The 23,870-nt window shown below is 40.5% G+C and overlaps 1 protein-coding gene across 16 annotated transcripts in view; it reads right to left on the bottom strand.

Annotated features, from left to right (window-relative positions):
- Nucleotides 1-23,870, bottom strand: part of Huwe1 (HECT, UBA and WWE domain containing E3 ubiquitin protein ligase 1) — a 172,728-nt gene that overhangs the window by 31,970 nt on the left and 116,888 nt on the right. For 12 of the 16 annotated variants that reach the window (XM_070040419.1, XM_070040423.1, XM_070040420.1 and 9 more), the window contains 15 exons: nucleotides 23,289-23,448; nucleotides 22,326-22,684; nucleotides 19,881-20,076; nucleotides 17,759-17,926; nucleotides 16,672-16,817; nucleotides 16,015-16,081; nucleotides 14,023-14,240; nucleotides 10,210-10,421; nucleotides 9,378-9,560; nucleotides 3,967-4,139; nucleotides 3,471-3,619; nucleotides 2,671-2,746; nucleotides 1,698-1,796; nucleotides 996-1,129; nucleotides 651-819 (listed from right to left, as the gene is read on the bottom strand). In XM_070040419.1, the coding sequence (XP_069896520.1) occupies nucleotides 651-819; nucleotides 996-1,129; nucleotides 1,698-1,796; nucleotides 2,671-2,746; nucleotides 3,471-3,619; nucleotides 3,967-4,139; nucleotides 9,378-9,560; nucleotides 10,210-10,421; nucleotides 14,023-14,240; nucleotides 16,015-16,081; nucleotides 16,672-16,817; nucleotides 17,759-17,926; nucleotides 19,881-20,076; nucleotides 22,326-22,684; nucleotides 23,289-23,448 (2,509 nt within the window). The remainder of the gene's footprint in view (nucleotides 1-650; nucleotides 820-995; nucleotides 1,130-1,697; nucleotides 1,797-2,670; nucleotides 2,747-3,470; nucleotides 3,620-3,966; nucleotides 4,140-9,377; nucleotides 9,561-10,209; nucleotides 10,422-14,022; nucleotides 14,241-16,014; nucleotides 16,082-16,671; nucleotides 16,818-17,758; nucleotides 17,927-19,880; nucleotides 20,077-22,325; nucleotides 22,685-23,288; nucleotides 23,449-23,870) is intronic. The other 4 variants (XM_070040424.1, XM_070040426.1, XM_070040429.1 and 1 more) reach the window with 4 other exon arrangements.

Genomic DNA, 23,870 nt, shown 5'->3' with positions numbered 1-23,870 from the left:
ATTTTTTTGTTTCACATTTTTTTCATTTACAGGTGATAAACTGAGGCTCAGAGGTAAGAGAGATTATTGGCCAAGACAATAGACCAGAACAGTTTAGTGCTTTCTGCTATAGCATTAATGTTCTATGAAGACTTGTCCTATGAAGATAACTTGAGTCTATGAACTTGACTCTTCTAACTTGAGGCTAGACGGGAAATCTGATGTTGATGGGGAAGGAGGGAAGAGTGACTCTCTTCCTTGAAAAGACGCATCCTTGATGAATGGAGTGAATTTATTCAAATCCACTCCCCAATGCCCAGCACAAAGGTGTCATCCAAACCCTCAAGATCCATTGTGACTGAAAATGAATTTTTGTTTGCCCTGTCACTGTAGCATGCGCTTGGGTGTAGATGCAGTCGGACGTGCTCTTTTTCAATCAAGAAAATCATCAAGTTGTCCAGGCTCTAAATCATCTGCCTGTTATTCCTCTGTGTCAGGATATGCTATTGAGAGAGATGGACTCAGAAAGCCCTTGCCCTAAAAGTCAGCATAGGAAAAAGAAGTGCTGTCTATAACTGGATGTGTAATTGGTTTGCTTCACTGCTTGGCTTACCCTAGAGAAGGGTATAAGAATCAAGAGATAAAACCCAGCTGAGCCCTTTTATTCTTACTAGCACTGGAGAACATGTTGTCAAACTCAATGATGAGATCATCCTCCCGGTCAAAGCGCTCAAATCGGACCAAGGGAGAAGCGTTCATATCTGGGTAATCCTCATCCAATTCCATCTCAGAGCCATCGTCGTCATCGTCTTCATCTCCCTCTTCACCTTCATCATCCTCCTTAAGGGAAAATAGGAGATGGAGAATTGCTGGAGGTAAGGGATTTCTGAAGCCTGGTTGTCATGGCCATATGTTCACATGAGGGAGGGAGGTGCTGAGGCTAGCTAGCAACCCAGACTGTTGCTTTTCTGCAGCTCTGTGTCACCTGAGCCAACCCAAACACAGTCCCCCCTCACCTGATCATCTTCCTCATCTTCCTCCTCCTCCTCCTCTTCATCCTGACTATCATCCTCATCCTCGTTACTGCCACTGCTGTCCTCTTCCTGAGTGTGCTCCTCCTCATCCTCAGGGTCCAGGATATTCATGGAATCTAAAACAAAGGGAGCACATTGGAGGACTATACTGAGTAGCTAGAAAACAGGCTACTGTGCAGGCTGGCAGACTGAGTATGAAGGCAATGGGATATCTGACTCTGAGACGAAGAATCAGATCTTAGGCACTTAACAGACTTAGTGAGCCAGCCTTGATTTCCTGTGAGTGGCAATCATGTATCAACAAGCTGAGAGCAGCGTGGCGGAATGTGGAGGCTGTATACAGGGTGGTGCTTGAGGAGCCATGGTCTAGGACTTGGCCAAGTCTACTGGTTCCCCCTTGCCTTTACAGCCCTACTTTGCTACTAACTACATCCTGTTGTTAAGAGGGAATCTGGAGCGATGAGAGCAGGTGGGTGAGAAGAAAGCGAACCAAGTAAGAAGTGACAAACTTTGGGCAAGCATGTTATTTGAAAAAACTGGCTGAGGATGGTCTATGTCAGCGCATGCAGACAGATGCTTCCTTATTTTGCACATGTGGGCAGCTGCCTCCAGGAAAACCCTAGTGTAGTGTCTGTCAGACGTGCAGGGCAAGAAGGGAGGCCTTTCTGGCCTCAGCGCTCTCACCTTCTCGGTTGGCCTGCAAGGTGGAAGCTTGGCTGAGGTTGGAAGGAGCTTCATCCATCAGCACGTCCTCTTGTGATTCATCCTCTCCACTTCTGCTCACTGAAGGTTACAGAGCAGAGCCTTCACTGAACAACAGAGGACTTCCCTTTCCAGATTGGGCGCATCTAGGTAGCTATGTTCACCTAACAGATAGCCGTTTTGTTTTCTGTCTTTTTGGTTATTTTTGTTTGCTTGTTTGTTTTTTTTTTTTTGGTTTTTTTTTTTTTTTTTTTTTTTTGATGAGGGAGAAGACCTGGATTCTTTGCTGTCAACTAGCTAGGTAAGCTTGGCCAGTCACTTTACCTGTCTGAGTCTCAGTTTTCTCATCTGTAAAATGGAATGATCACATGTGTCTTTTCAATCCCACTAATTGTGAAACCACAGAGGATACTGACTGTGAAAAAGCTTTGTAAGCTTTAAGAATATATGTCCATTTGCATTTGTTCTTTGATTTGCTTAATCAGTAAAATAAAAACAACGCATACGCCCTCAAAATCAGGTAACAGTAGGGAACTTTTGCCACTTTCCCTCTCAAGATTTAAAAGGGGCCACCCTCAGGGAATGATCTCACTTATGCTACTGAGACACAGAGGCAGAAACCCCTGGACTTCATTGAAGAACTGAAAGGAAAACACTTTTCAGCCTACATCCTCTAGGCCTCCATGAATAAAATACCCTTTTAATATGCCTGATATAATCTATACTGATAACCACCCCCTCCACCCCCCAACAGGCAACACTTCAGACATGCCAGAGGCCTGTAAATAGCTTGTGAATTTCTCATCTTATAAGACCATCAACATCAAGACAAGCAGAAATCTAGGTTGGCTATGAGCCCTTAGGCAGAGCTGAGCAAGCAAATGATGAGAAAAAGGATCCTCCCAAGAGAGACTGAGGCAAAGGAAGAGGCTATACTCAGTTCTGGGGCTCTCACCTATAATTGTACTGTTCCCAGATCCGCCATCCCTCTCAAGCAACTCATCTATCAGGTCCTCCAGCTCATTCTCAACCTGGAGAGAAATAGAACATACATATGGATACACACAAGTCTATGATTGTGCTAGCACCGAAACCCTAAAAAATAGCCAGCAAAGGAGCATACATTTCTAGGATAATGTGTGACAGAGAATGTTACATAAAACTACGCTTAGTGCTAAATAGCACAGCAACTACCACGGTGCCAATTCGCAATCAAACAGTCCTCCAAAGGAGTCCATTCCAGTTGGCTGACACCAGGTTTGTCTTTGGACTTTCCAGGAATACATGCAAATCTCCCTAGAGCCAGCAGCTCTAAGGACCATAGGCCCAATTTCTTACCCATCTGCTACTAGCTCCAGATATTATAATAAAGTTTTTTTTTAGGAGACTGCTGCTTATGAATGCCCTAGTAAGAGCAGGTACCAAGGTATTATTGAAAAGCTTCTATAAATTGTCAGAGCCAAATAAATCAAAGATTCAGGGCACAAAGGCCTCGGGTCAGCTTTCTACTTCAACATTTCACCAGTGCCTAGGTTTCTGGTTGGGATCTATACAATTACTCTGGCTCTGCCCCCATCCCATCTTTAATACAATTCGCACACATTTGCTGAGCATCTACTAAGCATACAATCTGTGCTCCTCTGCAAAGCAGACATCATTGAGGCAAGAATCTCAATCAAGTACTCACCCACCCACACCACCTGGGTATTGGTTCAGCGCCGCAACAGTGGAATGCTGGATGATCTGCCTCCCTACCTGCATCTCTTGTGAACTGAGCACCTCAGGCTGCCCAGCAATCACCACTGAGTCGGTTTCAGCCTCCCCATCCATGATATCCCCATCTGCCACCTCTGTCTGAGTGACATCATGATCCTCCTCCTGCACTTCTGCTTCCCCAGGCTCTCCTGAAACAATCAACCAACCAGCAAAATAATCAAATGGTGCCTATTGTGCTGGGCACCACGAGGAAAGCACGAAGACAATAAGGTCCCTTCCTTGGGCACCTTTACAAATTCTCTGAATGGGTGACAAAGGAAAAGACAAGGCTACGTGTGAGGATAGCCAAATAAGGCTGCAATTTGAAGGAATTCAGTGTGAGGCAGATCCCCACGTCACTATGACAGATCTCTGGAAGGCCAGCAAGTTCCCAGGGAAACAACACCAAGCCAGAACAGTTACAATCCCATGCCCAGAAAGCAACTGCACACTACCACCCATCCAGCTCTTCAGTCCATTGGCTCCAATTCCCTACCTGGGTCTTGCTGGTTGCTATTCGAGTCCTGAGTGGCTCCTTGGGCATCTTGCTCAGATTTGCTCTTGCTAGAAGCACTCTTGCTGCCAAAAAGGCTACTGGGCTGGTTCACAATCCGAGAAAGAGTTTCTAAAGGCTTCAGAGCAGCATTGACTGTGTTGGCCATATTGGGACTGAGATAAAGGATGATACAGAGATGGACTGAGTAATGAAAAAATAAAAATTGTGTGTATGTCCTCAAAATGTGACTAAGGCCCTTGTAGCAGAACCTACTAAGAAAGGGGCACATGATGACAGAACATTTTACTTTATAAGAAAAATATATTTGGGGGTTGGAAGTTAGAGGTTGGTAGAGTACCACCCAATGAGCAAAACTGTCGGTTCGAATTCTGGTCTCTAACCAAAAAAAGTTGATCTAACTTAAATTTTCAAAGAATACACACACATACACACAGAGTTAATTTAATGCCATTATTTTATGGAGCTGTGGTAATTAAGCATGTGAGTAACAAACACTTGACTAGACTATAAACCAGAATGTATCCTGGATGATTATAAAAGTAGCAAAGCACTTATCAGATATACCAGACTCTGTGATAAATGAAAATTATTATTTAGTTTTCTTAAGAGCTCAAATTAGCACAATCAAACTTGTTTATAAATTGGGTGCCAATATAGGAGTTTGAACATGCGGCCTCATGCTGTTGCTTGGCTTTTTTGTTCAAGGATGACACTATACCACTGGGGTCACAGCTATACTTCTGGCTTTTTGCTAATTTATTTTTGTTTGCTGTTTTTATTATTTTTTTAGTTACACGTACTACTGAACAAATTGGTTAGAAAAATGGTTAAAATATGGGAACTTCGGGCCTAACACTTGAGCCACAACTTCACCCAGCTATTTTGCTGGTTAATTGGAGATAGAAGTGTTTCAGACTTTCCTGCCTATAATCCTCAGATCTCAGCTTCCTGGGTAGCTAGGCAGACATGTCCCACTGATGCACAATCATGATCAAATTGTTAAGTCAAGTGGATTTCAAACTACTATCCCTGTTGGCTTCGAGCTCTGTAAAACTGCCATTAGAGCTAAAGCTGGAGGTATGGTAAATTTTCCTGTTAATAGGTGTAATTGATTGTGGTCTCTGAAATTACTAACCTTAAAAGGAACCAAGGCTACTTAGAATAACTGACACAATGACTAGGACATGAAATGTACAAGGTGAGTCTGGGTTATCTATTACCACAGGCCCAATTTCAATTTAGGCTTCAAAAAATACTGATGCTGCCAGGGGCTGGTGGCCCTGGTATGAGGGTTGAAGCCTGAAATCAGCAGGAAAGTCTATGAGACTTTTATCTCCAATTAAGCACAGAGCCTAAAATAGAGGTGTAGCTCAAGTTGAAAAGCATTAGCTTAGAGTATAAAAGCTTGACAGTGCCCAGGCCATGGGTTCATGCATGCGCACAAACACATACATACACACACAAAAAAGTAAAAATAAATAAATAAAAGGCAGTCACTGAGAAGACTCCAAAAAAAGAAAAAGTGATGGTAATTGATATTAAGGAAGGTGATCCTTTTAAGGATCAATGATTTAACAAAGACCACTGAGCTAAAAAATTCTGGATAATGGCTGGGAAGGTGGCTCAGTGGTAGAGCGCTTGCCCGGCATGCCTGAGTCCCTGGGTTCGATTCCTCAGCACCACATAAGCAAAAAGAAAAAAGCCAGAAGTGGCACTGTGGCTCAAGTGGTAGAGCGCTAGCCTTGAGCTGAAGAGCTGAGGGACAGCGCCCAGGCCCAGAGTTCAGGCCCCATGACTGGACCCAAAAAAAAAAAAAAAAAAAAATTCTGGATAAAGAATATTCAACTGATCTCATAGGATCTATGAGGTCATAGATAAGTACAAATTAGAAATTTGATAGGAATCTATTAACCTAAACATTATCATTTATAGTTGAAAAAGTGGCAATATATGTCTCCTGATGAGAAAATGCAAGTAATTTCATTTTTTGTCAAAAATGTCTAGCCTCAATTTTACCATAAGAGTTCTGGAATCCCATAAAAGTAGACTGAATGATGTTCTGTAACACATCTGCTTGAATACAACACATGTAATGTTTTTTTTTAAAGCAAGAGGCATATGTAATATATGTGTAAAAAAGCAAGACATGCAAACCAAATGTATAATCTTCACTGGATCCTGGATCAGAAGACTCTCAATGAGACTATAAGGACATAGTAAATATAATTTGGGGATATATAAATATACATTTGTATATATAGAGCACTATATAATACACATTAAACCATGCAAAGGAGTTTTTTTGTTTGGCTGGTCCTAGGGCCTGAACTCAGGGCCTGGGTGCTGCTGCCTCCCGATTTTATTTTTTTGTTGGTTGTGGGGCTTGAACTCTGGGCCTGGGTCTCTGAGCTCTTCAGCTCAAGGCTAGGGCTGCTCTACCACTTGAACCACAGGGCCACTTCCGGTATTCTAGTGGTTTATTGGAGATAAGAGTCTCACGGACTTTCCTGCCAGGTCTGGCTTTGAACCACGATCCTCAGCTCTCAGCCTCCTGAGTAGCTAGGATTACAGGCATGAGCCACCGGTGCCTGGATTCCTGACTTTATTTTTTGCACAAGGCTAGTGCTCTACCACTGGAGCCACAGCTTCCCTTTGGCATTTATGGTAATATATTGGAGAGAAGAGTCTCACGGACTTTCCTGCGTGGGCTGGTTTTGCACCTCAATCCTCAGATCTCAGCCTCCTGAGTAGCTAGGATTACAGGCAGGAACCATTGGTGCCTCTCTATTTGTTTTTAAAAGACACTTGTTTAAGTATTTTGAGAGATAACTAAGTGATTGGGCTTTAGAGAAGAAAGTAAAGCAATTGTACCAAAATGTTAAACTGGTTATTATAGGTGGACATGGTGTTTACTATACCTGAAATTTTAAATTTTCCTTTCCCCTGAGTGTTGAAAATGAAATGCAGGGCCCTACCAAGGTAGAGAAGTGTTTTACCACCGAGCTCCACCTCCAGTAGAATTTGAAATATTTAAATGTTTTTAAAGAGTTTGTATCAAAATTGACATAGATGTCTCCAATGAATCCCATAGGTTTAATCATTTGAGTAAAATAAAGAATAATGATTACAGTAATCCAAATAATTTGTTGGTTTTACATTTTGATCAAAATTCATTCAGAAAAAGCCAGAAGTGGCGCTGTGGCTCAAGTTGTAGAGCACTAGTCTTGAGCTGAAGAGCTGAGGGACAGCGCCTAGGCCCAGAGTTCAGGCCCCATGACTGACAAAAAATAAAAAAATAAATAATTAATTAAAAATGAAAAGTCGAATCCAGATGCTGATGGCTCATGCCTGCAACTCTAACTACTCAGTAGGTTAAGATGTTTGGAATGTGGTTCAAAGCCATACCATGTAGGAAAGTCTGTGAGATGCTTTTTGGTCAATCATGCTGCTTGACTGAACTCAGGGTCTGGGCCATTATCCTTGAGCTCTTTTGCTCAAGACTAGTGCTCTATCACTTTGAGCCATGGCACCACTTGCAGTTTTCTGCTGGTTAACTGTAGATAACAATTTCATACCTTCCTGCCTGTGCTGGCTTAGAACTACAATCCTTAGATCACAGCCTCCTGAGTAGCTAGGATTACAGGCATGAGCTACTAGTGCCCAGTTTTCCATGAGACTCTTAAATCTCTAACTAATTATCCCCAAAAGCCTAAAGTGGAGTTACGGCTCAAGTGGTAGAATGTTTACTTTTTGTAATTTTTAAATGATCTTTATGTAGTTGCATAAAGGGATACCATTTAACAAAGCAGTTTATGACTACAATGTATCTTTTTTTTTTGGGTCCGGTAGTGGGGCCTGAACTCTGGGCCTGAGCGCTGTCCCTCAGCTCTTCAGCTCAAGGCTAGTGCTCTACCACTTGAGCCACAGCGCCACTTCTGGCTTTTTTCTTTTTGCTTATGTGGTGCTGAGGAATCGAACCCAGGGCCTCAGGCATGCAAAGCAAGCGCTCTACCACTGAGCCAATGTCCCAGTCCACTACAATGTATCTTGATCAATGTCACCCTTTACAAAGTTCTCACTCATTCCTTCATTCTTTTGTGGGTTATACATGGTATTCTCGACTGCATTCTCTACTTTTCCTCTTTGTCCACCAATTTCTGCCTGACTCCACCCCTCCCCTTTTGACTCACTTACTGGTGTTTTTGCTAAACTTTGTTTTTACCTAAGGAATTCATCATTTGAGATTTCCCTAAAATCTACCATATTACATTTGTATATAATTGCATAACACACAACTTATTTACTTATAAATTTATAAGCTAAATCTAAGCCTCCACATAAGGGAAACATGCATCCCTTGCCGCTCTAGGCCTGACTTAACAGTATTTTCGTTTGTTTACAAATGGTATATCATTCTTTCCATGGATGAGTAAAAATCCCATTATGTGAGATATATATATATATATATCTCACATCTTATTGATCCATTTGTACATTGAGGGGCATCTGGATAGATTCCCTACCTTGGCTATGGCAAATAGTGCTGCTGCAATAAATGTGATTATGCTTGTGACTTTACTATATCCTGATTTGTAATCTTTTGGAGAAATGCCCAGGAGTGCATTTCTGGATCATAGGTTAATTCTATGTTTAATTTTTCCATCTCTTGGAATTCATTTTGATATATATTATTTTAAAATGTTCAGAGGCACAGATGTACATGCCCAGGAGTGAACTGTTATGTTTAATTTTTGAGGAACCTTCATTAGGGGTTTCCTTTAAGCCACATCTTGGCCAGCATCTGTTATCTTTTGTTTTGATAATGGTCATTCTAACTTAACGGTATTTAGAGTAACTAGACTTTTCCATTAGTGCTAGCTCACATAAAAACAATGCACTCCAATGAGATTATAAAGATATCATTTGTTATTAATTGACTCAGGCAAGGACTGCCAACAGACATTAAGGTATAGGTAGGTATATGGAAGACAGATACCTAAATATACAGTGCCAAAATCACAAAATAAAAGTTTTCAACAGCAAGCAGGAAAATACTACAAGGACTAAAAAGGACGATCACTCTAATTTACTAGCAAATCTTAATGAAAAAAAAAATCAGTGGTAGGTTCAAAGAGTTATATCTCCAAGACATGTGATGTACAATATCTAGAGTGAGACATTCTAGGTAGTAATGTTTAAACTGCTCTAGTTTCTATACACATGTATAGACAAGGGGAATAAATAAATAAGTTAAAACAGATGGCAAGGAAGCAACTGCAACGAAATAGGAAGTAAAACCACCTGCAGTACAGCACACCTGGTCAATTCCAAAAGCTAGTATCATAAACAACAGCAACAAAATCAGGATGAACACTGGGGCATGACTTTACCTGGAAAGGTCTAGGCTGTGAGGAACTCTAGCCAGGTCATTAACCAGTCCCTTTTTCAGGAAGAGTCGAATGATGTTGTTCATGCCATTGTGCTGAGTCTTGGCTGTGGCACTGCTGTAGAAGCTGGAGGTAGAGGGGCAGGACTCCATAATAGTACTGATAATACACATCACTGCCTGGAGCCTGGGAGAGAAGTTTGACATTTTGGTCAAGGAATGAATATAGTCCATCTTTAGTAATTCTCCTATGGTAACTGTCTAGTTAATGCCTTTTGTATAAGTTCTAAATAAACTCACTTCTTGCGGTGTTAGAATTCTTGATTTTTGTTAGTTTTAAATGATAAAAACAGATTAAGGCATTGCTGATGGCTCATGCCTATAATGCTATCTACTCAGGAGGCTCAAATATGAGAATCAAGAGTTCTGAATGAGCCCAGGCAGTAAAGTCTGTGAGACTCTCATCTCCAATTAACCACCAAAAAGCCAGATGTGGAGCTATGGCTCAAGTGGCAGTACTCTTTTAGCACAAAAACTCAGGGACAGCACCAAGGCCCTGAGTTCAAGTCCTAGCACTGGGACAGACAGACACACACAGACAGACACACACAGACAGACACACACACAGACAGACACACACACAGACACAGACACACAGACACAGACACACACACAGACACAGACACACAGACACAGACACACACAGACACACACAGACACACACAGACACACACACACACACACACACACACACACACACACACACACAAAATTAACTTGCTTGACTTCATGACTGAAGATACCAGAATGGGCACTGGGTGAGGTATGCGTTTTACCTGGCATGTTTCTCCGTACTCTCAGCCATAGCCAGTGCTCGTCCAAGGGCGGCTTTTACTTCATTCACTAGGGCCACCTGGGCATCTGTGCCACTCCCTGCAGCAGCCAGACTTGCAAGGAATAGACGGGCCAGGGCAGGCGTGTCCTTGTCTTCTGCATTTTGAGTGTGTGGGAGAAGGTGATCCAGAACAAAAGCAAGCACACTGCAGTCCTGAAATGTCACAAATTGTGATAGTTATTCACAAGCACCATTACATTACATTATTTGCTTAGCATTAAGGTTGACACATACAGTTTTTAACTCATCCAGTGAATGATTGCCATGCTTATATTACAGATAATGAAACCAAGTTCAAAGATACAAGCTAGCAAGCCACTTACAAAATAAGTAGTTTGGATAACTCTAAAAAGCTTTCAAATTCCATTTATTTTTAGAAAACTGTCATATAGATGTCATTTAGTATAAACCCATTTTTCATTTTATGTACTTGGGTTTAAGTTCAAGATTTTGTGCTTCTTAGGTAGGCAAACTATCATTAAGTCATATCAGCAGCCCATTTTTGCACTGGTAATGTTTTTCTTTTTTTTTTGCTGCCAGTTCTGGGGCCTAAACTTGGGGCCTAGGGACTGTCCCTGAGCACATTTCCACTTCCAGCTTTTTGGTAGTTAGAGGTCTCATGGACTTCCCTGCCTGGGCTGGTTTCAAACTGAGATTCTTAGATCTCAGCCGCCTGAGTAGCTATGATGGGTGCCTGCCATACATCGGTTAGTTTTGAGATAGGGTCTAGGGTGTCTTTCTTACTCATTCCCAGCTTCTGATGTGGAGATAAAGAATTGTGTGGGCTTTTCTGCCTAGATAGCTTTTGAACTCTGATCCTTCTCAGTCTTCAAAGTAGCTATAGATTATGAGTCATCTGTCTGGATTTCCTTTTCTTTTCCTCCTAACAAAGACTTGCTAGTTTGTAATGTACTCTATAGTTCAGGTGGCCCCGAATTTATGATCCTTCTCTTGCCCCTGGTTCATGGTGTTTGGGAATATAGGCATGTGGTGTACATCAAACCTATAAAATATTGAGACAAATTAGATACCTTCCATCTGATACTGCTAACCTGAGGTCCCCCATCAAAGTGGCTTGTACTAAGAATTTAGTCAAGGGCTCAGGATTCAAATGTCCATTAATAATTGACTGATGTAATTGCCTCATAATTCAATTAAACTGTAATATTTACTAACACCTGCAATATGTCTGGAATACTGTGCTAAAAATAGCTATGTAGGGGCTGGGAAGGTGGCTTAGTGGTAGAGTGCTTGTGAGGCCGTGGGTTCGATTCCTCAGCACCACATATGCAGAAAAAGATATAAGTGGCACTGTGGCTCAAGTGGTAGAGCACTAACTTTGAGCTGGAGAGCTGAGGGACAGTGCCCAGGCCCAGAGTTCAGGCCCATGATATGCAGGTATAGGCCACTAGGGAATCTGAGTAAGCCTGGGAAGATCGAGTCTAAGAACGCAAACCAGTTCATGTAGCATAGTAAAGCTCTACAACAAACAAAAGGTCCTCCAAGGTATTTCCTCATGGTGAAAATCCAAATGGTCAAGAAATACATGAACATAGTCAAAAGGCAAATCCCAATTTTAACCATAATACAATAAGAGAAACCTCATTAGAATGTGTAAAGTAGAGAAATACCAGGTTTTGGCATATAAATGAAACAACTGGAATTCTCATACACTACTAGTAATAGTATACATTCACACAGCTACTCTGGAAAACTTTTTGCTGAGTAATTAATCTTCAGGCATATAAAACCCAACACAAGCAATTTGATGTGTTTACCAAGACACATCTAATAACCCTCATAGCATCACTATTTGTGATAGCCCCGAAGAGAAAACCAGCCAACTGTTTATTAACAGATTATGGTACACTGACAGAATGGAATTCTGGACAGCAATGAAAGCAAGCAGTACAAACAAAGTTGAATCTTGCCCAACATGTTAAGTTAAAAAAGTCATATACAAAAGGTTTTATATTCTAAAATCTCTCTTTCTCTCACACTCGTCATAGGTGTGTATAGGGAGTCAGCTTCTAGGATTCTGTTTTATATAGCTTAGGTGGCAGTCACAGAGCAAAAGTTGACTACTCACTAATGACCTGTATATTTCTAGCTTGGATTAAAAGCGGGTTTCAAAATTGGAACTGGAAAAGAATCACATGATAAATAAATCTTTATTCTTTTTTTTTTTTTTTTTGCCAGACCTGGGGCTTGAACGAACTCATAGACTGAGCACTGTCTCTGAGCTTCATTTGCTAAAGGCTAGCACTCTACCACTTGAACTATAGGGCCACTTCTGGCTTTTTCTGTTTAGGTGGTACTGAGAAATCAAACCCAGGGATTCATGCAAGCCACATCCCCAGCCCTAAAACTTATTAAGAAAACAAAATGAAATTGATAGCCTGGTTTGGTTGCTCATACCTAGCTACTAGAAGGCTGAGATCTGAGGATCATGGTTCAAAGCCAGCCCAGGCAGGAAAGTATGAGGATTTCATTTCCAAAAAGCTGGAAGCAGAGCTGTGGCTCAAGAGGCAGATCACAAACCTTGAGCAAAAGCAGTTCAGGAATACCATGGCCCTGAGTCCAATCCACAGGACCAGATAGCCCTGCCTCCAAAAAAAAGGTACTGGTTATACAGACTTGAGAGCACTAGTGTTCCTTCTCAATCCTTTGCCATTTACAAAACACAAAATTATGGTGTGACCCATAATGTAAGGCCACCTATATGAAAAAGACACCTCCTTGAACACTCACTCATTTAAGACATGTGAACGTGGTATAGTTTACTTCAAAGTTGCCATCAGGACATAAAATATGACCTCATTCTTTCTCCCAGCTCTATTTGCACACTTAAGCTATTATTGGCATATTATGTACCAACACTGCTACCACATATCTGGTGCATCTGCACACATACAAGCACATATAAAAGATGAACACATCTTTTCTAATTTATTTCATTATCCCTTAGACTTTTTTGGGGGGTCAGTTGTAGGGCTTGAACTCAGGGAATGAGCACTGTCTGAGTTTTTTTGCTCAAGGCTCAAGGCTAGTACTCAGTACCACATAAACAAAAAAAGCCAGAAGTGGCAATGTTGCTCAGGTGGTAGAGTGCTAGCCTTGAACAAATGAAGCACAGGGACACTGCCCAGGCCCTGAGTTCAAGCCCTAGGAGTGGCAAAAACAAAACACTTCTTCAATTCATTCATTCCTCTATAACTTAACCAAGGTCACTTTTTTGTTGGTAGTAGGGCTTGAACTCAGGGGCCTGGGTGCTGTCCTGAGCACTTTTCCTCAAGCCTAGTGCTCTACCACTTTGAGCCACAGTTGCACTTCTGGTTTTTTAATTGGTGATAAGAGTCTGCCCTTGCCGGCTTTGAACAGCAGATCCTCAGATCTCAGTCTCCTAAGTAGCTAGGATTACAGGCATGAGCCACCAGCACCCAGCCCAAGATCACTTTTTAACTATATTATTATTAACATTTTCCCTAACTGGCTTTTGATTTTGGTTTTGCATCTGATATTGCAGCCAAGAAATATTCAATAGGAGAAAACCTTCATTAACTCACATCATATAGTGAGCCTGGTGGCTCTACATCATTGGAAATAGGCCTAGTATTGCAGCGCATCTTAAAGAGACGTATGTTATTATTTGGTGAGCATTAAGCATTCATGGATCCAACAAATAATCCAACACATACACAGTACACAAATAATTCGAGTATACAGCTTCATAAGAAAAAAGCAGAAGTTGTACCTCTTTGATCAGTTCAGACTGTCCCACAGTGTAGCTGTAGTTGGCAATCAGGGTAGCAATTCCAACATAGGATCTCACCAGCTCTGCCAGAAGACGAAGGATAGTAGATGTAGGCATTAAAGGTTTGCTGCCCTTGCCCTTCTGCTTGTTTTCCTCAGAGGCCCGGTCCCCTTCTTTATCTTTCTTCCCATCTCGGGACTCTTCCGGAGTTGAAGCTCCTGAGAAATAACCAAACACTGGTTCAATTTCCCAGTGGAATAATGGTGGGAAAAATCACCAAGCTGTGGGTACAAGGAATACAAAACTTCTTCCACTTTGCACTTGTATGTAGACAATATTGTGATAACATGGGTTGAAGGACAGAGAATGATGATGAGACAGGTCTCATAAGTCATATATCCATAATTAAAGCAGGGATTCCCTACCATCCGCCTATTCTTATGATTTTATGCTCCAGAAAAAACTTACTACTGTATTAGTCCTCCAAACATTCTTTGTACCCTTCACCCACTCCTTCCTTACCTCTACAAATGTTCTCTTGTACCATCTAAAGAAGATATTACATGCCTACTGTACTTCATTTGTGTATATTTTTTTCCAACAGGTACTCTGTATTTTAACACAGTAGACTAAAATTCTAAAATTCTTTGAAGCACAGGGATTTATTTTGGTATTCAATAGTCTGCCATACAGCAGGGCACAGTTGCTTCCTTTGAGCTATATTGGTGTCAATCATCCATACTGTATACTTCATTTGTCAATCCATCAACATGAGTTAATTATTATACTAATAATTTATACTAATAATTATACTAATAATTTTCTTACGGGGTGCAGGTGATGGTACTGCAGCCTGAACTCAGGCCTAGTACTCTGCCACTTAAGCCAAACTTTTATTTCTGGCTTTTTGTTAGTTTATTGGAGAAAAGAGTCTCCTGCAGTTGTCTATCTGGGCTGGCTTTGAACATTATTCCTTAGATCTTAGCATTCCTCAGTAGCTAGGATCATAGACTTGCCTTTTTTTCTATTTTTAGTGCTGATCCTGGGGCTTGAACTCTGGGTTTGGGCCCTGTCCTTGAGCTTTTGCCCTTCTACTTGAGCCACATCACTACTTCTGGCTCTTTTGGAGGTTAACTGGAGCTAACAGTCTCATGAACTTTTCTGCCCAGGGTGGCTTTGAACTGCAATCACCCAATCTCAGCCTTCTGAATAGCTAGTATGGCAGTCATGAGCCACCGGCACCTGGCTTTGACTTTTTCACTTATCTTGAGAGTCTAGTAAAATATTAAGCACAGGATCTCCTAAATTAGGTGGGGAATTTGTGTTGCTGTATTATAGTACTGGTGCCAGACCTTAAGCCAAAGCCTTGCCCATGCCAGGAAAATGCTCTACACTGGATTAATGGTACCAGCCCTTTTGTGTGTGACACCAGGTTTTACTGTTACATTGGCTGGGATGATCAAATTCATGATCACCTTGTCTCTCACTCCAGAGCAGAAGGAACTAGACATGAACAAAGAACTTTAGCAGAAATTATAACTTAAAGATCTTCTCTATCTAAGGATACATAAACTCTTGAAAGGTCTCACTAGGTTGACTTCCTTGAGATACTTTTTAAATTCATAGTGATTAGCCAATGGGCTATGCTGACACTGCCAGAAAGCAGCAGAAACTTCACAGCTAAAATAGCTGTACTGCCACCAAAGCTTTATAAGTCAGGCTATGGCAGTCATCAAGAGAGGCAATGGCTGGTTTAAAGAAGGCAACCAAAGGAATTTACTACTATACCAACAATTAACATACTAATAAAGTATAATTTTATTAATTTTGGCATACAGAGACCCTCTACTACTTGCAGAACAGTAAATTCATTCTTAAGTTCACTTGGTTAAATAAATGTGTGACAAACTTCTATTCCCCTCCTCTCTATCCCAGGATAACCTCTCCAAGCTGTTTTCTCAATAAACAATAAGAAAAAGGGTAAAACATTACCCTCTCCTTGGGAGGCTCCAGATGTGGAAGTCTCAGCAGAAGCACCATCTGCAGCAAAGACCTGACTCTGCAGAAGAAAAAAATCCTGAGTTATTATGAATTCAGACAATCATACCCAATAGCAGAATTGTTACCAGGGAATTCTGCAAATGCTACAAATTCTCTTTGACTAACCTTTCAACCATGTTCTTTTTCTAGAATAGAATTTGTTTGGTTTGAGACCTTGACTCGAACTGGGTATCTGACCCTTCTTCACTTATTGGCTGACCTCTAAGATCAGAGGCATGTCTCCATTCCTATATATTAGAATTTGAGAGATGTTGTCATGGTAACGTGACTGGAAAAGTAGGAGGGAGGAAAAGGGGCAATGCAAGGGGGTGGAAGGAGAATTGGAGGAGAGTAAGGGAAGGGATGGACATTGTCCAAAAAGAAATGTACTTATGTACCTGACTTATGTAAGCGTAACCTCACTGTACATCACCTTTATAATAAAAAGTGAAAATCCCTAAGAAACTATTTCCAGTGTAAGGCAAGTAAAGCTGCTTAGGATTCTTGAATTTATCTGGATTTCTAGGCAACTCTGAAATTTCTCTTGCATAACCCTATATACTGAGAACATTGGGAAAACAGAAAGGGAGGCTGCTGGACCTGACATACATTTAAGGAAAAACTTGATTGTGCATCAAAGTCACTGCTCTGACGGGTAAGTGACCGATACTGCTGGTATACATCATCACCCATGTCTTGCAAGAGTTGGCCGACTTCTTGGGTCATACCCCCTGGTTTAGGTTCAGATTTATCTGCTAGAAAACCAGAAACAAATATTAGAAATAAAACAAACACTTCTTTAAATGTGGAATGTTAATGCCTATTGATAGGTTCAGTCAATTTTCAGCTCAAGGATCCTTATTTTTCTAAGGCAACGAACATACTTGGTACTATGGCTTTCCTTGTGCAATGGGAGGTCAATAAATAGCTCAAACCATTATAGCTATAACCTATTTATGAAGAATCTTGATACAGTGTGAGATAAAGGTTCTGGATGTGTAGTAAGTGGAAAAGATGTAACTCTAAATGGAATAAATGTCTTTACTTATCAAAAACAGTATTTACCAACTTGAGACAATTCTGGAGAACTACCATATTAAGAATGTCTTGAAGGACTGAACTGGAACCATGGGTTTAAAGCAATTTAATCATGGGTTTCCAAGTGGTTATATGTAGGTTCTCCCCCTCCCCATGGTACTAGGGTTAATTCAGGACCTTCCATTTGCTAGAGAAGCATTTTACCGCTGTGCCACACCCCCAGCACATGACGTTCTTAACTAGAAATACAAGTGGATTAAGATGGCAGTCTCAAGAGTGAGGAAGTCATGTCACCCACTCTAATAATCTTCCTAATTCTCTGGGCTTTTGTTTTTAAGTATGAAATTATTAAAGAATTAATTACTGGTATTTTACATTCAATTTGTTTTTAAGATGCCATTGTTTCCTTTCAAACCTCTGGTCATTCTCTCCATGGTAGATACACTCAAACAACAGATGTTTGACATTCAACTAACTGAAAGTTTTGTACTTACACCAGCCCTACCAGGTACTACCTCTGACATTTGTTATGCTGTGTGACTATTAACTTTCTCAGAAATGTGCACAATTACATATTCATCTTGAACCCAAGTGAAAACTCTGCAATTTGTTGGCAATAAAGACCAAAAAAAATGGTATGTATCCAACATATATGTACCTTCTTCTGGAGCATGGTATGCAGCCAGAGCATTCAGCATATCATAGATAACTTCCTTGATAGTATCAGGAATTACAGGCAGAGTAGAAGGTTTCAAAGGCGTTGTCTTCACTAACTGTACAGCATTAGGGCCTTTAATTCTAAGATTTTCAAATTCGTCATCTGATGCTAGGACAAAAGTTGAGACATGGGGGTGGGAGGAGAAAGTCCATCATGAAGCAGTATTTAAACATGGGGTTACCAACAAGCAAAACCTGAGAAAGGAGCTTGTATAATACACAAGGTCTGAGGAAAAAAACCACTTTTATAAAAAAATTTCAATTCTGGTTTTTACCTGTCTTAAACTGCATAAGACTTTATTATATGGGTAAGGGCTTTGGAATTAAAGAAAATTCTTTTGAAAGCTAGTTCTGCTTTTACAACAAACTTCAGATTATTCATTCTTGAAATGTTGATGATTATGAGGATTAAATGAGACCATACATGGGAGATGTGCAACATAGGGATAAATACAAAAAAACTTGGATGGCTTGGTGCTGGTGGATCATGCTGTAATCCTGAAATCCTGGCTACTCAGGAGGCTGAGATAATGAGGACTTCGGTTTGAAGCCAGCTTGGTAGCAAAGTCCATACGAATCTTTATTTCCAAAAAACCAAAAGAAATAAAAGAAAAGAAAAAAGAAACTGGAAGTGAAGCTGTAGCTCAGGTGGTAGAGTTGCAGCCTTGAGCAAAACAAAATCAGTGAAAATTCTCAGGTATTGAGTTCAAGCCCTAACATTGGCACAAAAAAAGTCTGGGGGATGGGAATGTGCATTAGTGGTAGAGTGCTTGCGAAGCATGCATGAAGCTCTGGGTTCAATTCCTCAGTACCACATAAAAGCTGGAAGTGGTGCTGTGGCTCAAGTGGTAGAGTGCTAGTCTTGAGCAAAAAAAGCTCAGGGACAGTGCCCAGGCCCTGAATTCTTGCCCAGGACTGGAAAAATAAATAAATAAATAAGAAAAAAAGGGCTGGGAAGGTGGCTCAGTGGTATAGCGCTTGCCTTGCATGCATGAAGGCCCTGAGTTCGATTCCTCAGCACCACATAAGCAGAAAATAAAAAAGCCAGAAGTGGTGCTATGGCTCAAGTGGTAGCGTGCTAGTCTTGAGCTGAAGAGCTGAGGGACAGCGCCCAGGCCCAGAGTTCAGGCCGCTCGACCGGACCCAAAAAAAGAGAAAAAAAATAAGAAAAAAAATCTGGGGCTAATAAAACAATTACTGCTACTGCAAGACATTTTATTTAAAACAATAACCACTAGCTGGTGTCAGTGGCTAATGCCTATAATCTTAGGTGCTTATGAGGCTGAGATCTGAGGTTCGCAGTTCAATGTCAGCCTGGGCAGACAGAGCTAAGAGACTATTATCTCTAATTAACAACAATATTATCATACCACAGAAGAACTTAATACAATCATACATCATACATGGTATTTACAACTTTCCCCAAATTTCCTTTATCTTGATACACAATTAAATCAAAGTGGTAGCATTTATTATCTTTCTACTTTCATTTACCTAGAGGAGCTGTTTGTATTTTCTTCAATAACATTAATATGTTGTCCTATGAATTCTCAGAATATTTACTTGTTTTCTAATAATGATATATATGCCATGCCTTTTGGGCAAGAATTTAGATAACACTGTAAACTTCTCAATGTACCCCATGAATCATACCCACTCCATCAATCATGATTTAATTTATAAACTATTAACTGTATATAAGGCTTATTGTCATGCCGTGATGAATTCTTTGAAGGGCAAGAGTAGAATGCTGGGAGTCCTTAATAATTCTGACAGGATTACAACTTGTAAAGGTCTAGAGAAGTTATTTAAGAAGTTGTGAGACCAAAGGAGGAAACTTGAAGGGGAGGAACCAAAAGGAGCAATGTTTCTAATCATATAAAAATATCAAAATCTAAAAAAGAAGGTATAGTACTGATTGATCCAAATTAGCACTAGCCAACAATATCTTAGTATTTTCCTAATGAGTCTATCCTAGTTCTAGATCTTCCATGTAGAAAAATCTCTAGTTGTACCAAAGTATAAAATTTAGTTTCTCAAAGGCTTGAAACAATCAAACTCACCAGTTCCTGAGCCTCGAGGAGCTGGAAGGGCAATGCGTATACAGCAGTTAGCTACTTCTGTGAATATGTCTGGATTGCGGCATGCAGCTGGCCCAAGGACACGAAGGATGTAGTTGATCTCCCTAGATCCAAGGCTGCCAGACACAACACCAGAGGTAGTGCTTCCAGCTCCACTTGTAGCTGCGGAGCGAACAACCTAGTAACAAGAGAACCACTGCAGATTAAATATCACTTTCTAGAGCATTCCAAAGCATTAAAATACTAACCAAGGTCGACCTCAGAATAGTGTATCAATTTGGGGGGAGAAAGATATACTTGGTCTTCAAGTCTTGTATCTTTCTTTCGTGATTTAAAAACAAAACAAAACAATAAGTCCTGCTCAGGTGGTTAATACCTATAATCTTAGCTATTCAGGAAGCTGAGATTTGAGAACAGAAGTCAGCCAGGCAGGAAGGCAAATTTGAGACTCTCAAACACTACAAATCCAGAGGTGGGATTGTAGATCAAGTGGCAAAAGTACTACCTTTGAGAAAAGGTCTAAAGGATAGTGCCAAGACCTTGAGTTCAAGCCTCAGGGCTAATACTACCACCACTAACCAAAAGAAAACACAAAACCCTGTCCCCAAAACTAAATCTTTGCAGGAGACGGCATTTGATCATTAGAAAAGCAGATGGCCCATAAACATTACACCGCTTTTACATTTAAATGGGAGATCATAGGTTCCTCAAATGCAATCTCAATTTTAAACCAAAACTGTGTGACACTGATATCCATACACTGATGTAACAGATACGTGACACTGATATCCAGTATATAAGAATAAGATTAAACATTTTTTATGCCTTAAAATGAGTACCTATCTTTTTTTTGTATAGGCCCTGAGGTACAAATTCAGGGCCTAGCTTCTCTCCCTGAGCTTTTGTGCTCAAAGCTAGCATTCAACCACTTGAGTCACAGCTCCACTTGTGGCTATTGGGTGGCTAATTGGAGACAGTGAGTCTTATGAACTTTCCTGTTTAGGCTGGCTTCAAACTGTAATACTCAGATCTCAGCCTCCTAAGTAATTAGAATTACAGGTGTAAGCCACACCAGGGCCGAGCTTGAATGTCAATCTTAGATAATCATAGGCATAGCATAGGACTTAACACATGGCTTTGTTCTTACTCTTCTCATAAAATGACTTGTCAATCAGGAGACTGAAGATGCTCATAAATGTAAGCATCTTTTGGTTTTTTAACCAAATAAGCCATGCCCCTTAGCCTAGCATAATAATGTTCTTGTAACTAGTCTACTTGGTTAAAATTGTAAATTTCATTTAAATGCAAAAAGCTGCAATATATATAAAGCCATAATTTACATCTTCAGTTTCTGAAAAGATCAGTCCTCTAGTTTCTTAATATTAAAAGCAGTCCTATCAGGCGCGGGTGGCCCATGCCTGTAATCCTAGCTACTCAGGAGGCTGAGATGTGAGGATTATTGTTCAAAGCCAGCCCAGGCAGGAAAGTCCATAAATCTCCTTATCTCCAATAAACCACCAGAAAACCAGAAGTGGTGCTGTGGCTCAAGTGGTAGAACGCTCCTCTTGAGCTGAGGGACAGTGACCAGGCCCAGCAAGTTAAAAATACACTTACACCTTTTGATCTAGTTTCTACTAATCTCCACTAAAATGAATATTGCAATATTACTTGTCATGGTAGGAAACAATGTTTCAAAAACAGAAAATGGAAGATAGGTCTACTAAAGGTCACATGATGACACCCCAGACAAAGAATTAGGACAGAGATTTTTGTACAACTACGAAGAAAAAGCTTTAATAGTAAGATGTTTGCCTCCTACCTTTGTTACACAAATGTGTACCAATTTGTGATGTTTATAATTATTGCCATTTGTTTAATTTATAAATCTCCTAAAACATACAAAAGCTATTTTCTGTTCTGTATCATGGGGGCAAGTGGTAAGTATCTACCACAGTGCCTGGGAAATTGCAAATATCATAAAACTTTAGTGTTGTAACCCCAAATGCAAGCTTTTTTTTAAAGCTTTTTTTTTTAAACAACCACTAGCTATTCCTACAAAGGAATTATTTTTTTTTATTTGTTGGTCATGGGAAGCTGTGGGCTCAAACAGTAGAGCGCTCACCTTGAGCTGAAGAGCGCAGGGACAGTGCCCAAGGCCAGAGTTCAAGCCCCACAACGGACCAAAAAAAAAAAAAATTAATTAAAAAAAAGAGTAGAAATGATTTTTTTCAGTTCATTAAAAAAATGTCACTCAATAGAATAATCTACTAAACCAAAGTGAACTTCCAAGATCAGTTAGGAAATATGGTAGACAGAATATATAGTATATGCATCTTGTTATATATGCTGAGAAGAACAGATCTGTTCTACAACTAAGGAGAACAAAACTATGCTGTTAAGACTGCATCAGACACCAAAAAGGCTGACCTTTTCCATGGTATGACGGAGGGTGCATGGGTCCTCAATGATGTGTCTTAAGAGAAGGGTGACCAGGGGAGTAAACCCATTGAAGCCTGAGCTCTGGGTCAAATTCAGGATCATGCGGGTACTCTTCAGCTCTGCAAACATCATGGCATATTTGTGGTCCCGGGTGAGCCTCAGGCAGAGGCGAAGGGTGGCATGCAAAGTATCTGGGTCCACAGGGACTCCCAGCATGCTCACACAGGCTCGGATTAAAACAGTCACCATATCTTCCGTTAGGCCCTGGATCAGGATCTCGCCAACTTTTGTTTCTTCTTGGGTAGTCTCCTTTTCAGTGTTTGTATTCTCTAGAGCCAAGGAATTATCTTCAAATAAGAAAATAAATATTTTAGAAATTTTAACGTGCAATTTCCTTCAATCTGCCACTAAGTAACTGGCTTACAACTTAGGTCTTAGGAGAAATATACCAAATATCAATCATAAGACCAGATGAAAAGGCATGCATGTATGCCAGGACTGTGTATCTTTCACTCAGTAAACTATCTGAGGGAAATGAAACTGCCTAGATCTTAAGATATAAAGGTACATCATTAGAAACATTCCTTAAAGATTTAAAAAGAAGTCTATGGGCAGGACTTAAATGGCAGAATTTGTGTCCAGCAAGTGTGAGGACCTGAGTTCAAACCCCATTTCTGCTTTTCATAAACAAACAAACAGAAAATTTAAAATGAAAACTAGGTATGGAGGTTACTTGGAAGCAGAGGCTGGAAGGCCAAGCCTTGGCTTACTGTCTAAAAGGAAAAAAAAAAAAAAAAAAAAAAAGTTTAGCTGCGCATGTGCCTCAACTGGTAGAATACTTGTCTAGCAAGCATAAGGCACTGAGGTCAATTCTCAGTAAAACAACAATGAAGAAAAACACACAAAAAGAAAAAGATTAAAAAATCCAATAGCAAAATGAAAAGTCCATACCACTGCTTTTATTTTCTTTACGTTTGATATCTAGTTCTTTACTTTCTTCTAGTGTCTTCTCTAGTTCTTGTCCATTGCTATTTTTTGAATTCTTATTCAGACGTGGTACCCGAAGGAGAGTCAGCATGACAGGGCGCCGGTTCCCTGTTTCTTCATTAACCTAGACATTTAAGCAGATAAAATAATTTCTATTGAAAGAGAAATTGTGTGTGTGTGTGTGTGTGTGTGTGTGTGTGCTTGTGAATAGTGAGGGTATGAGGAAAGAGACCTTAGAGGTAAAATGCTAAAAAAGGAGGAAATCTCTTGGAAAGTGATCTCATTCTTGGTTTTTTTTTTTTTTTTGGGGTCCGGTCGTGGGGCCTGAACTCGGGGCCTGGGCGCTGTCCCTCAGCTCTTCAGCTCAAGGCTAGCGCTCTACCACTTGAGCCACAGTGCCACTTCCAGCTTTTTCTGCTTATGTGGTGCTGAGGAATCGAACCCAGGGCCTCATGCATGTAAGGCAAGCACTCTACCACTAAGCCACCTTCCCAGCCCGCGTGATCTCATTCTTACGGACAAAAAACCCTCAGAAAATTACTAGGA

This window comes from Dipodomys merriami, unplaced genomic scaffold (assembly GCF_024711535.1).
Source record: "Dipodomys merriami isolate MVZ:Mamm:240054 unplaced genomic scaffold, mDipMer1.0.p SCAF_3, whole genome shotgun sequence".
NCBI classification, from domain to species: Eukaryota; Metazoa; Chordata; class Mammalia; order Rodentia; family Heteromyidae; genus Dipodomys; species Dipodomys merriami.
Note: the sequence above shows the minus strand (reverse complement) of the source record. Positions and strands in the feature narration are given on the sequence as shown.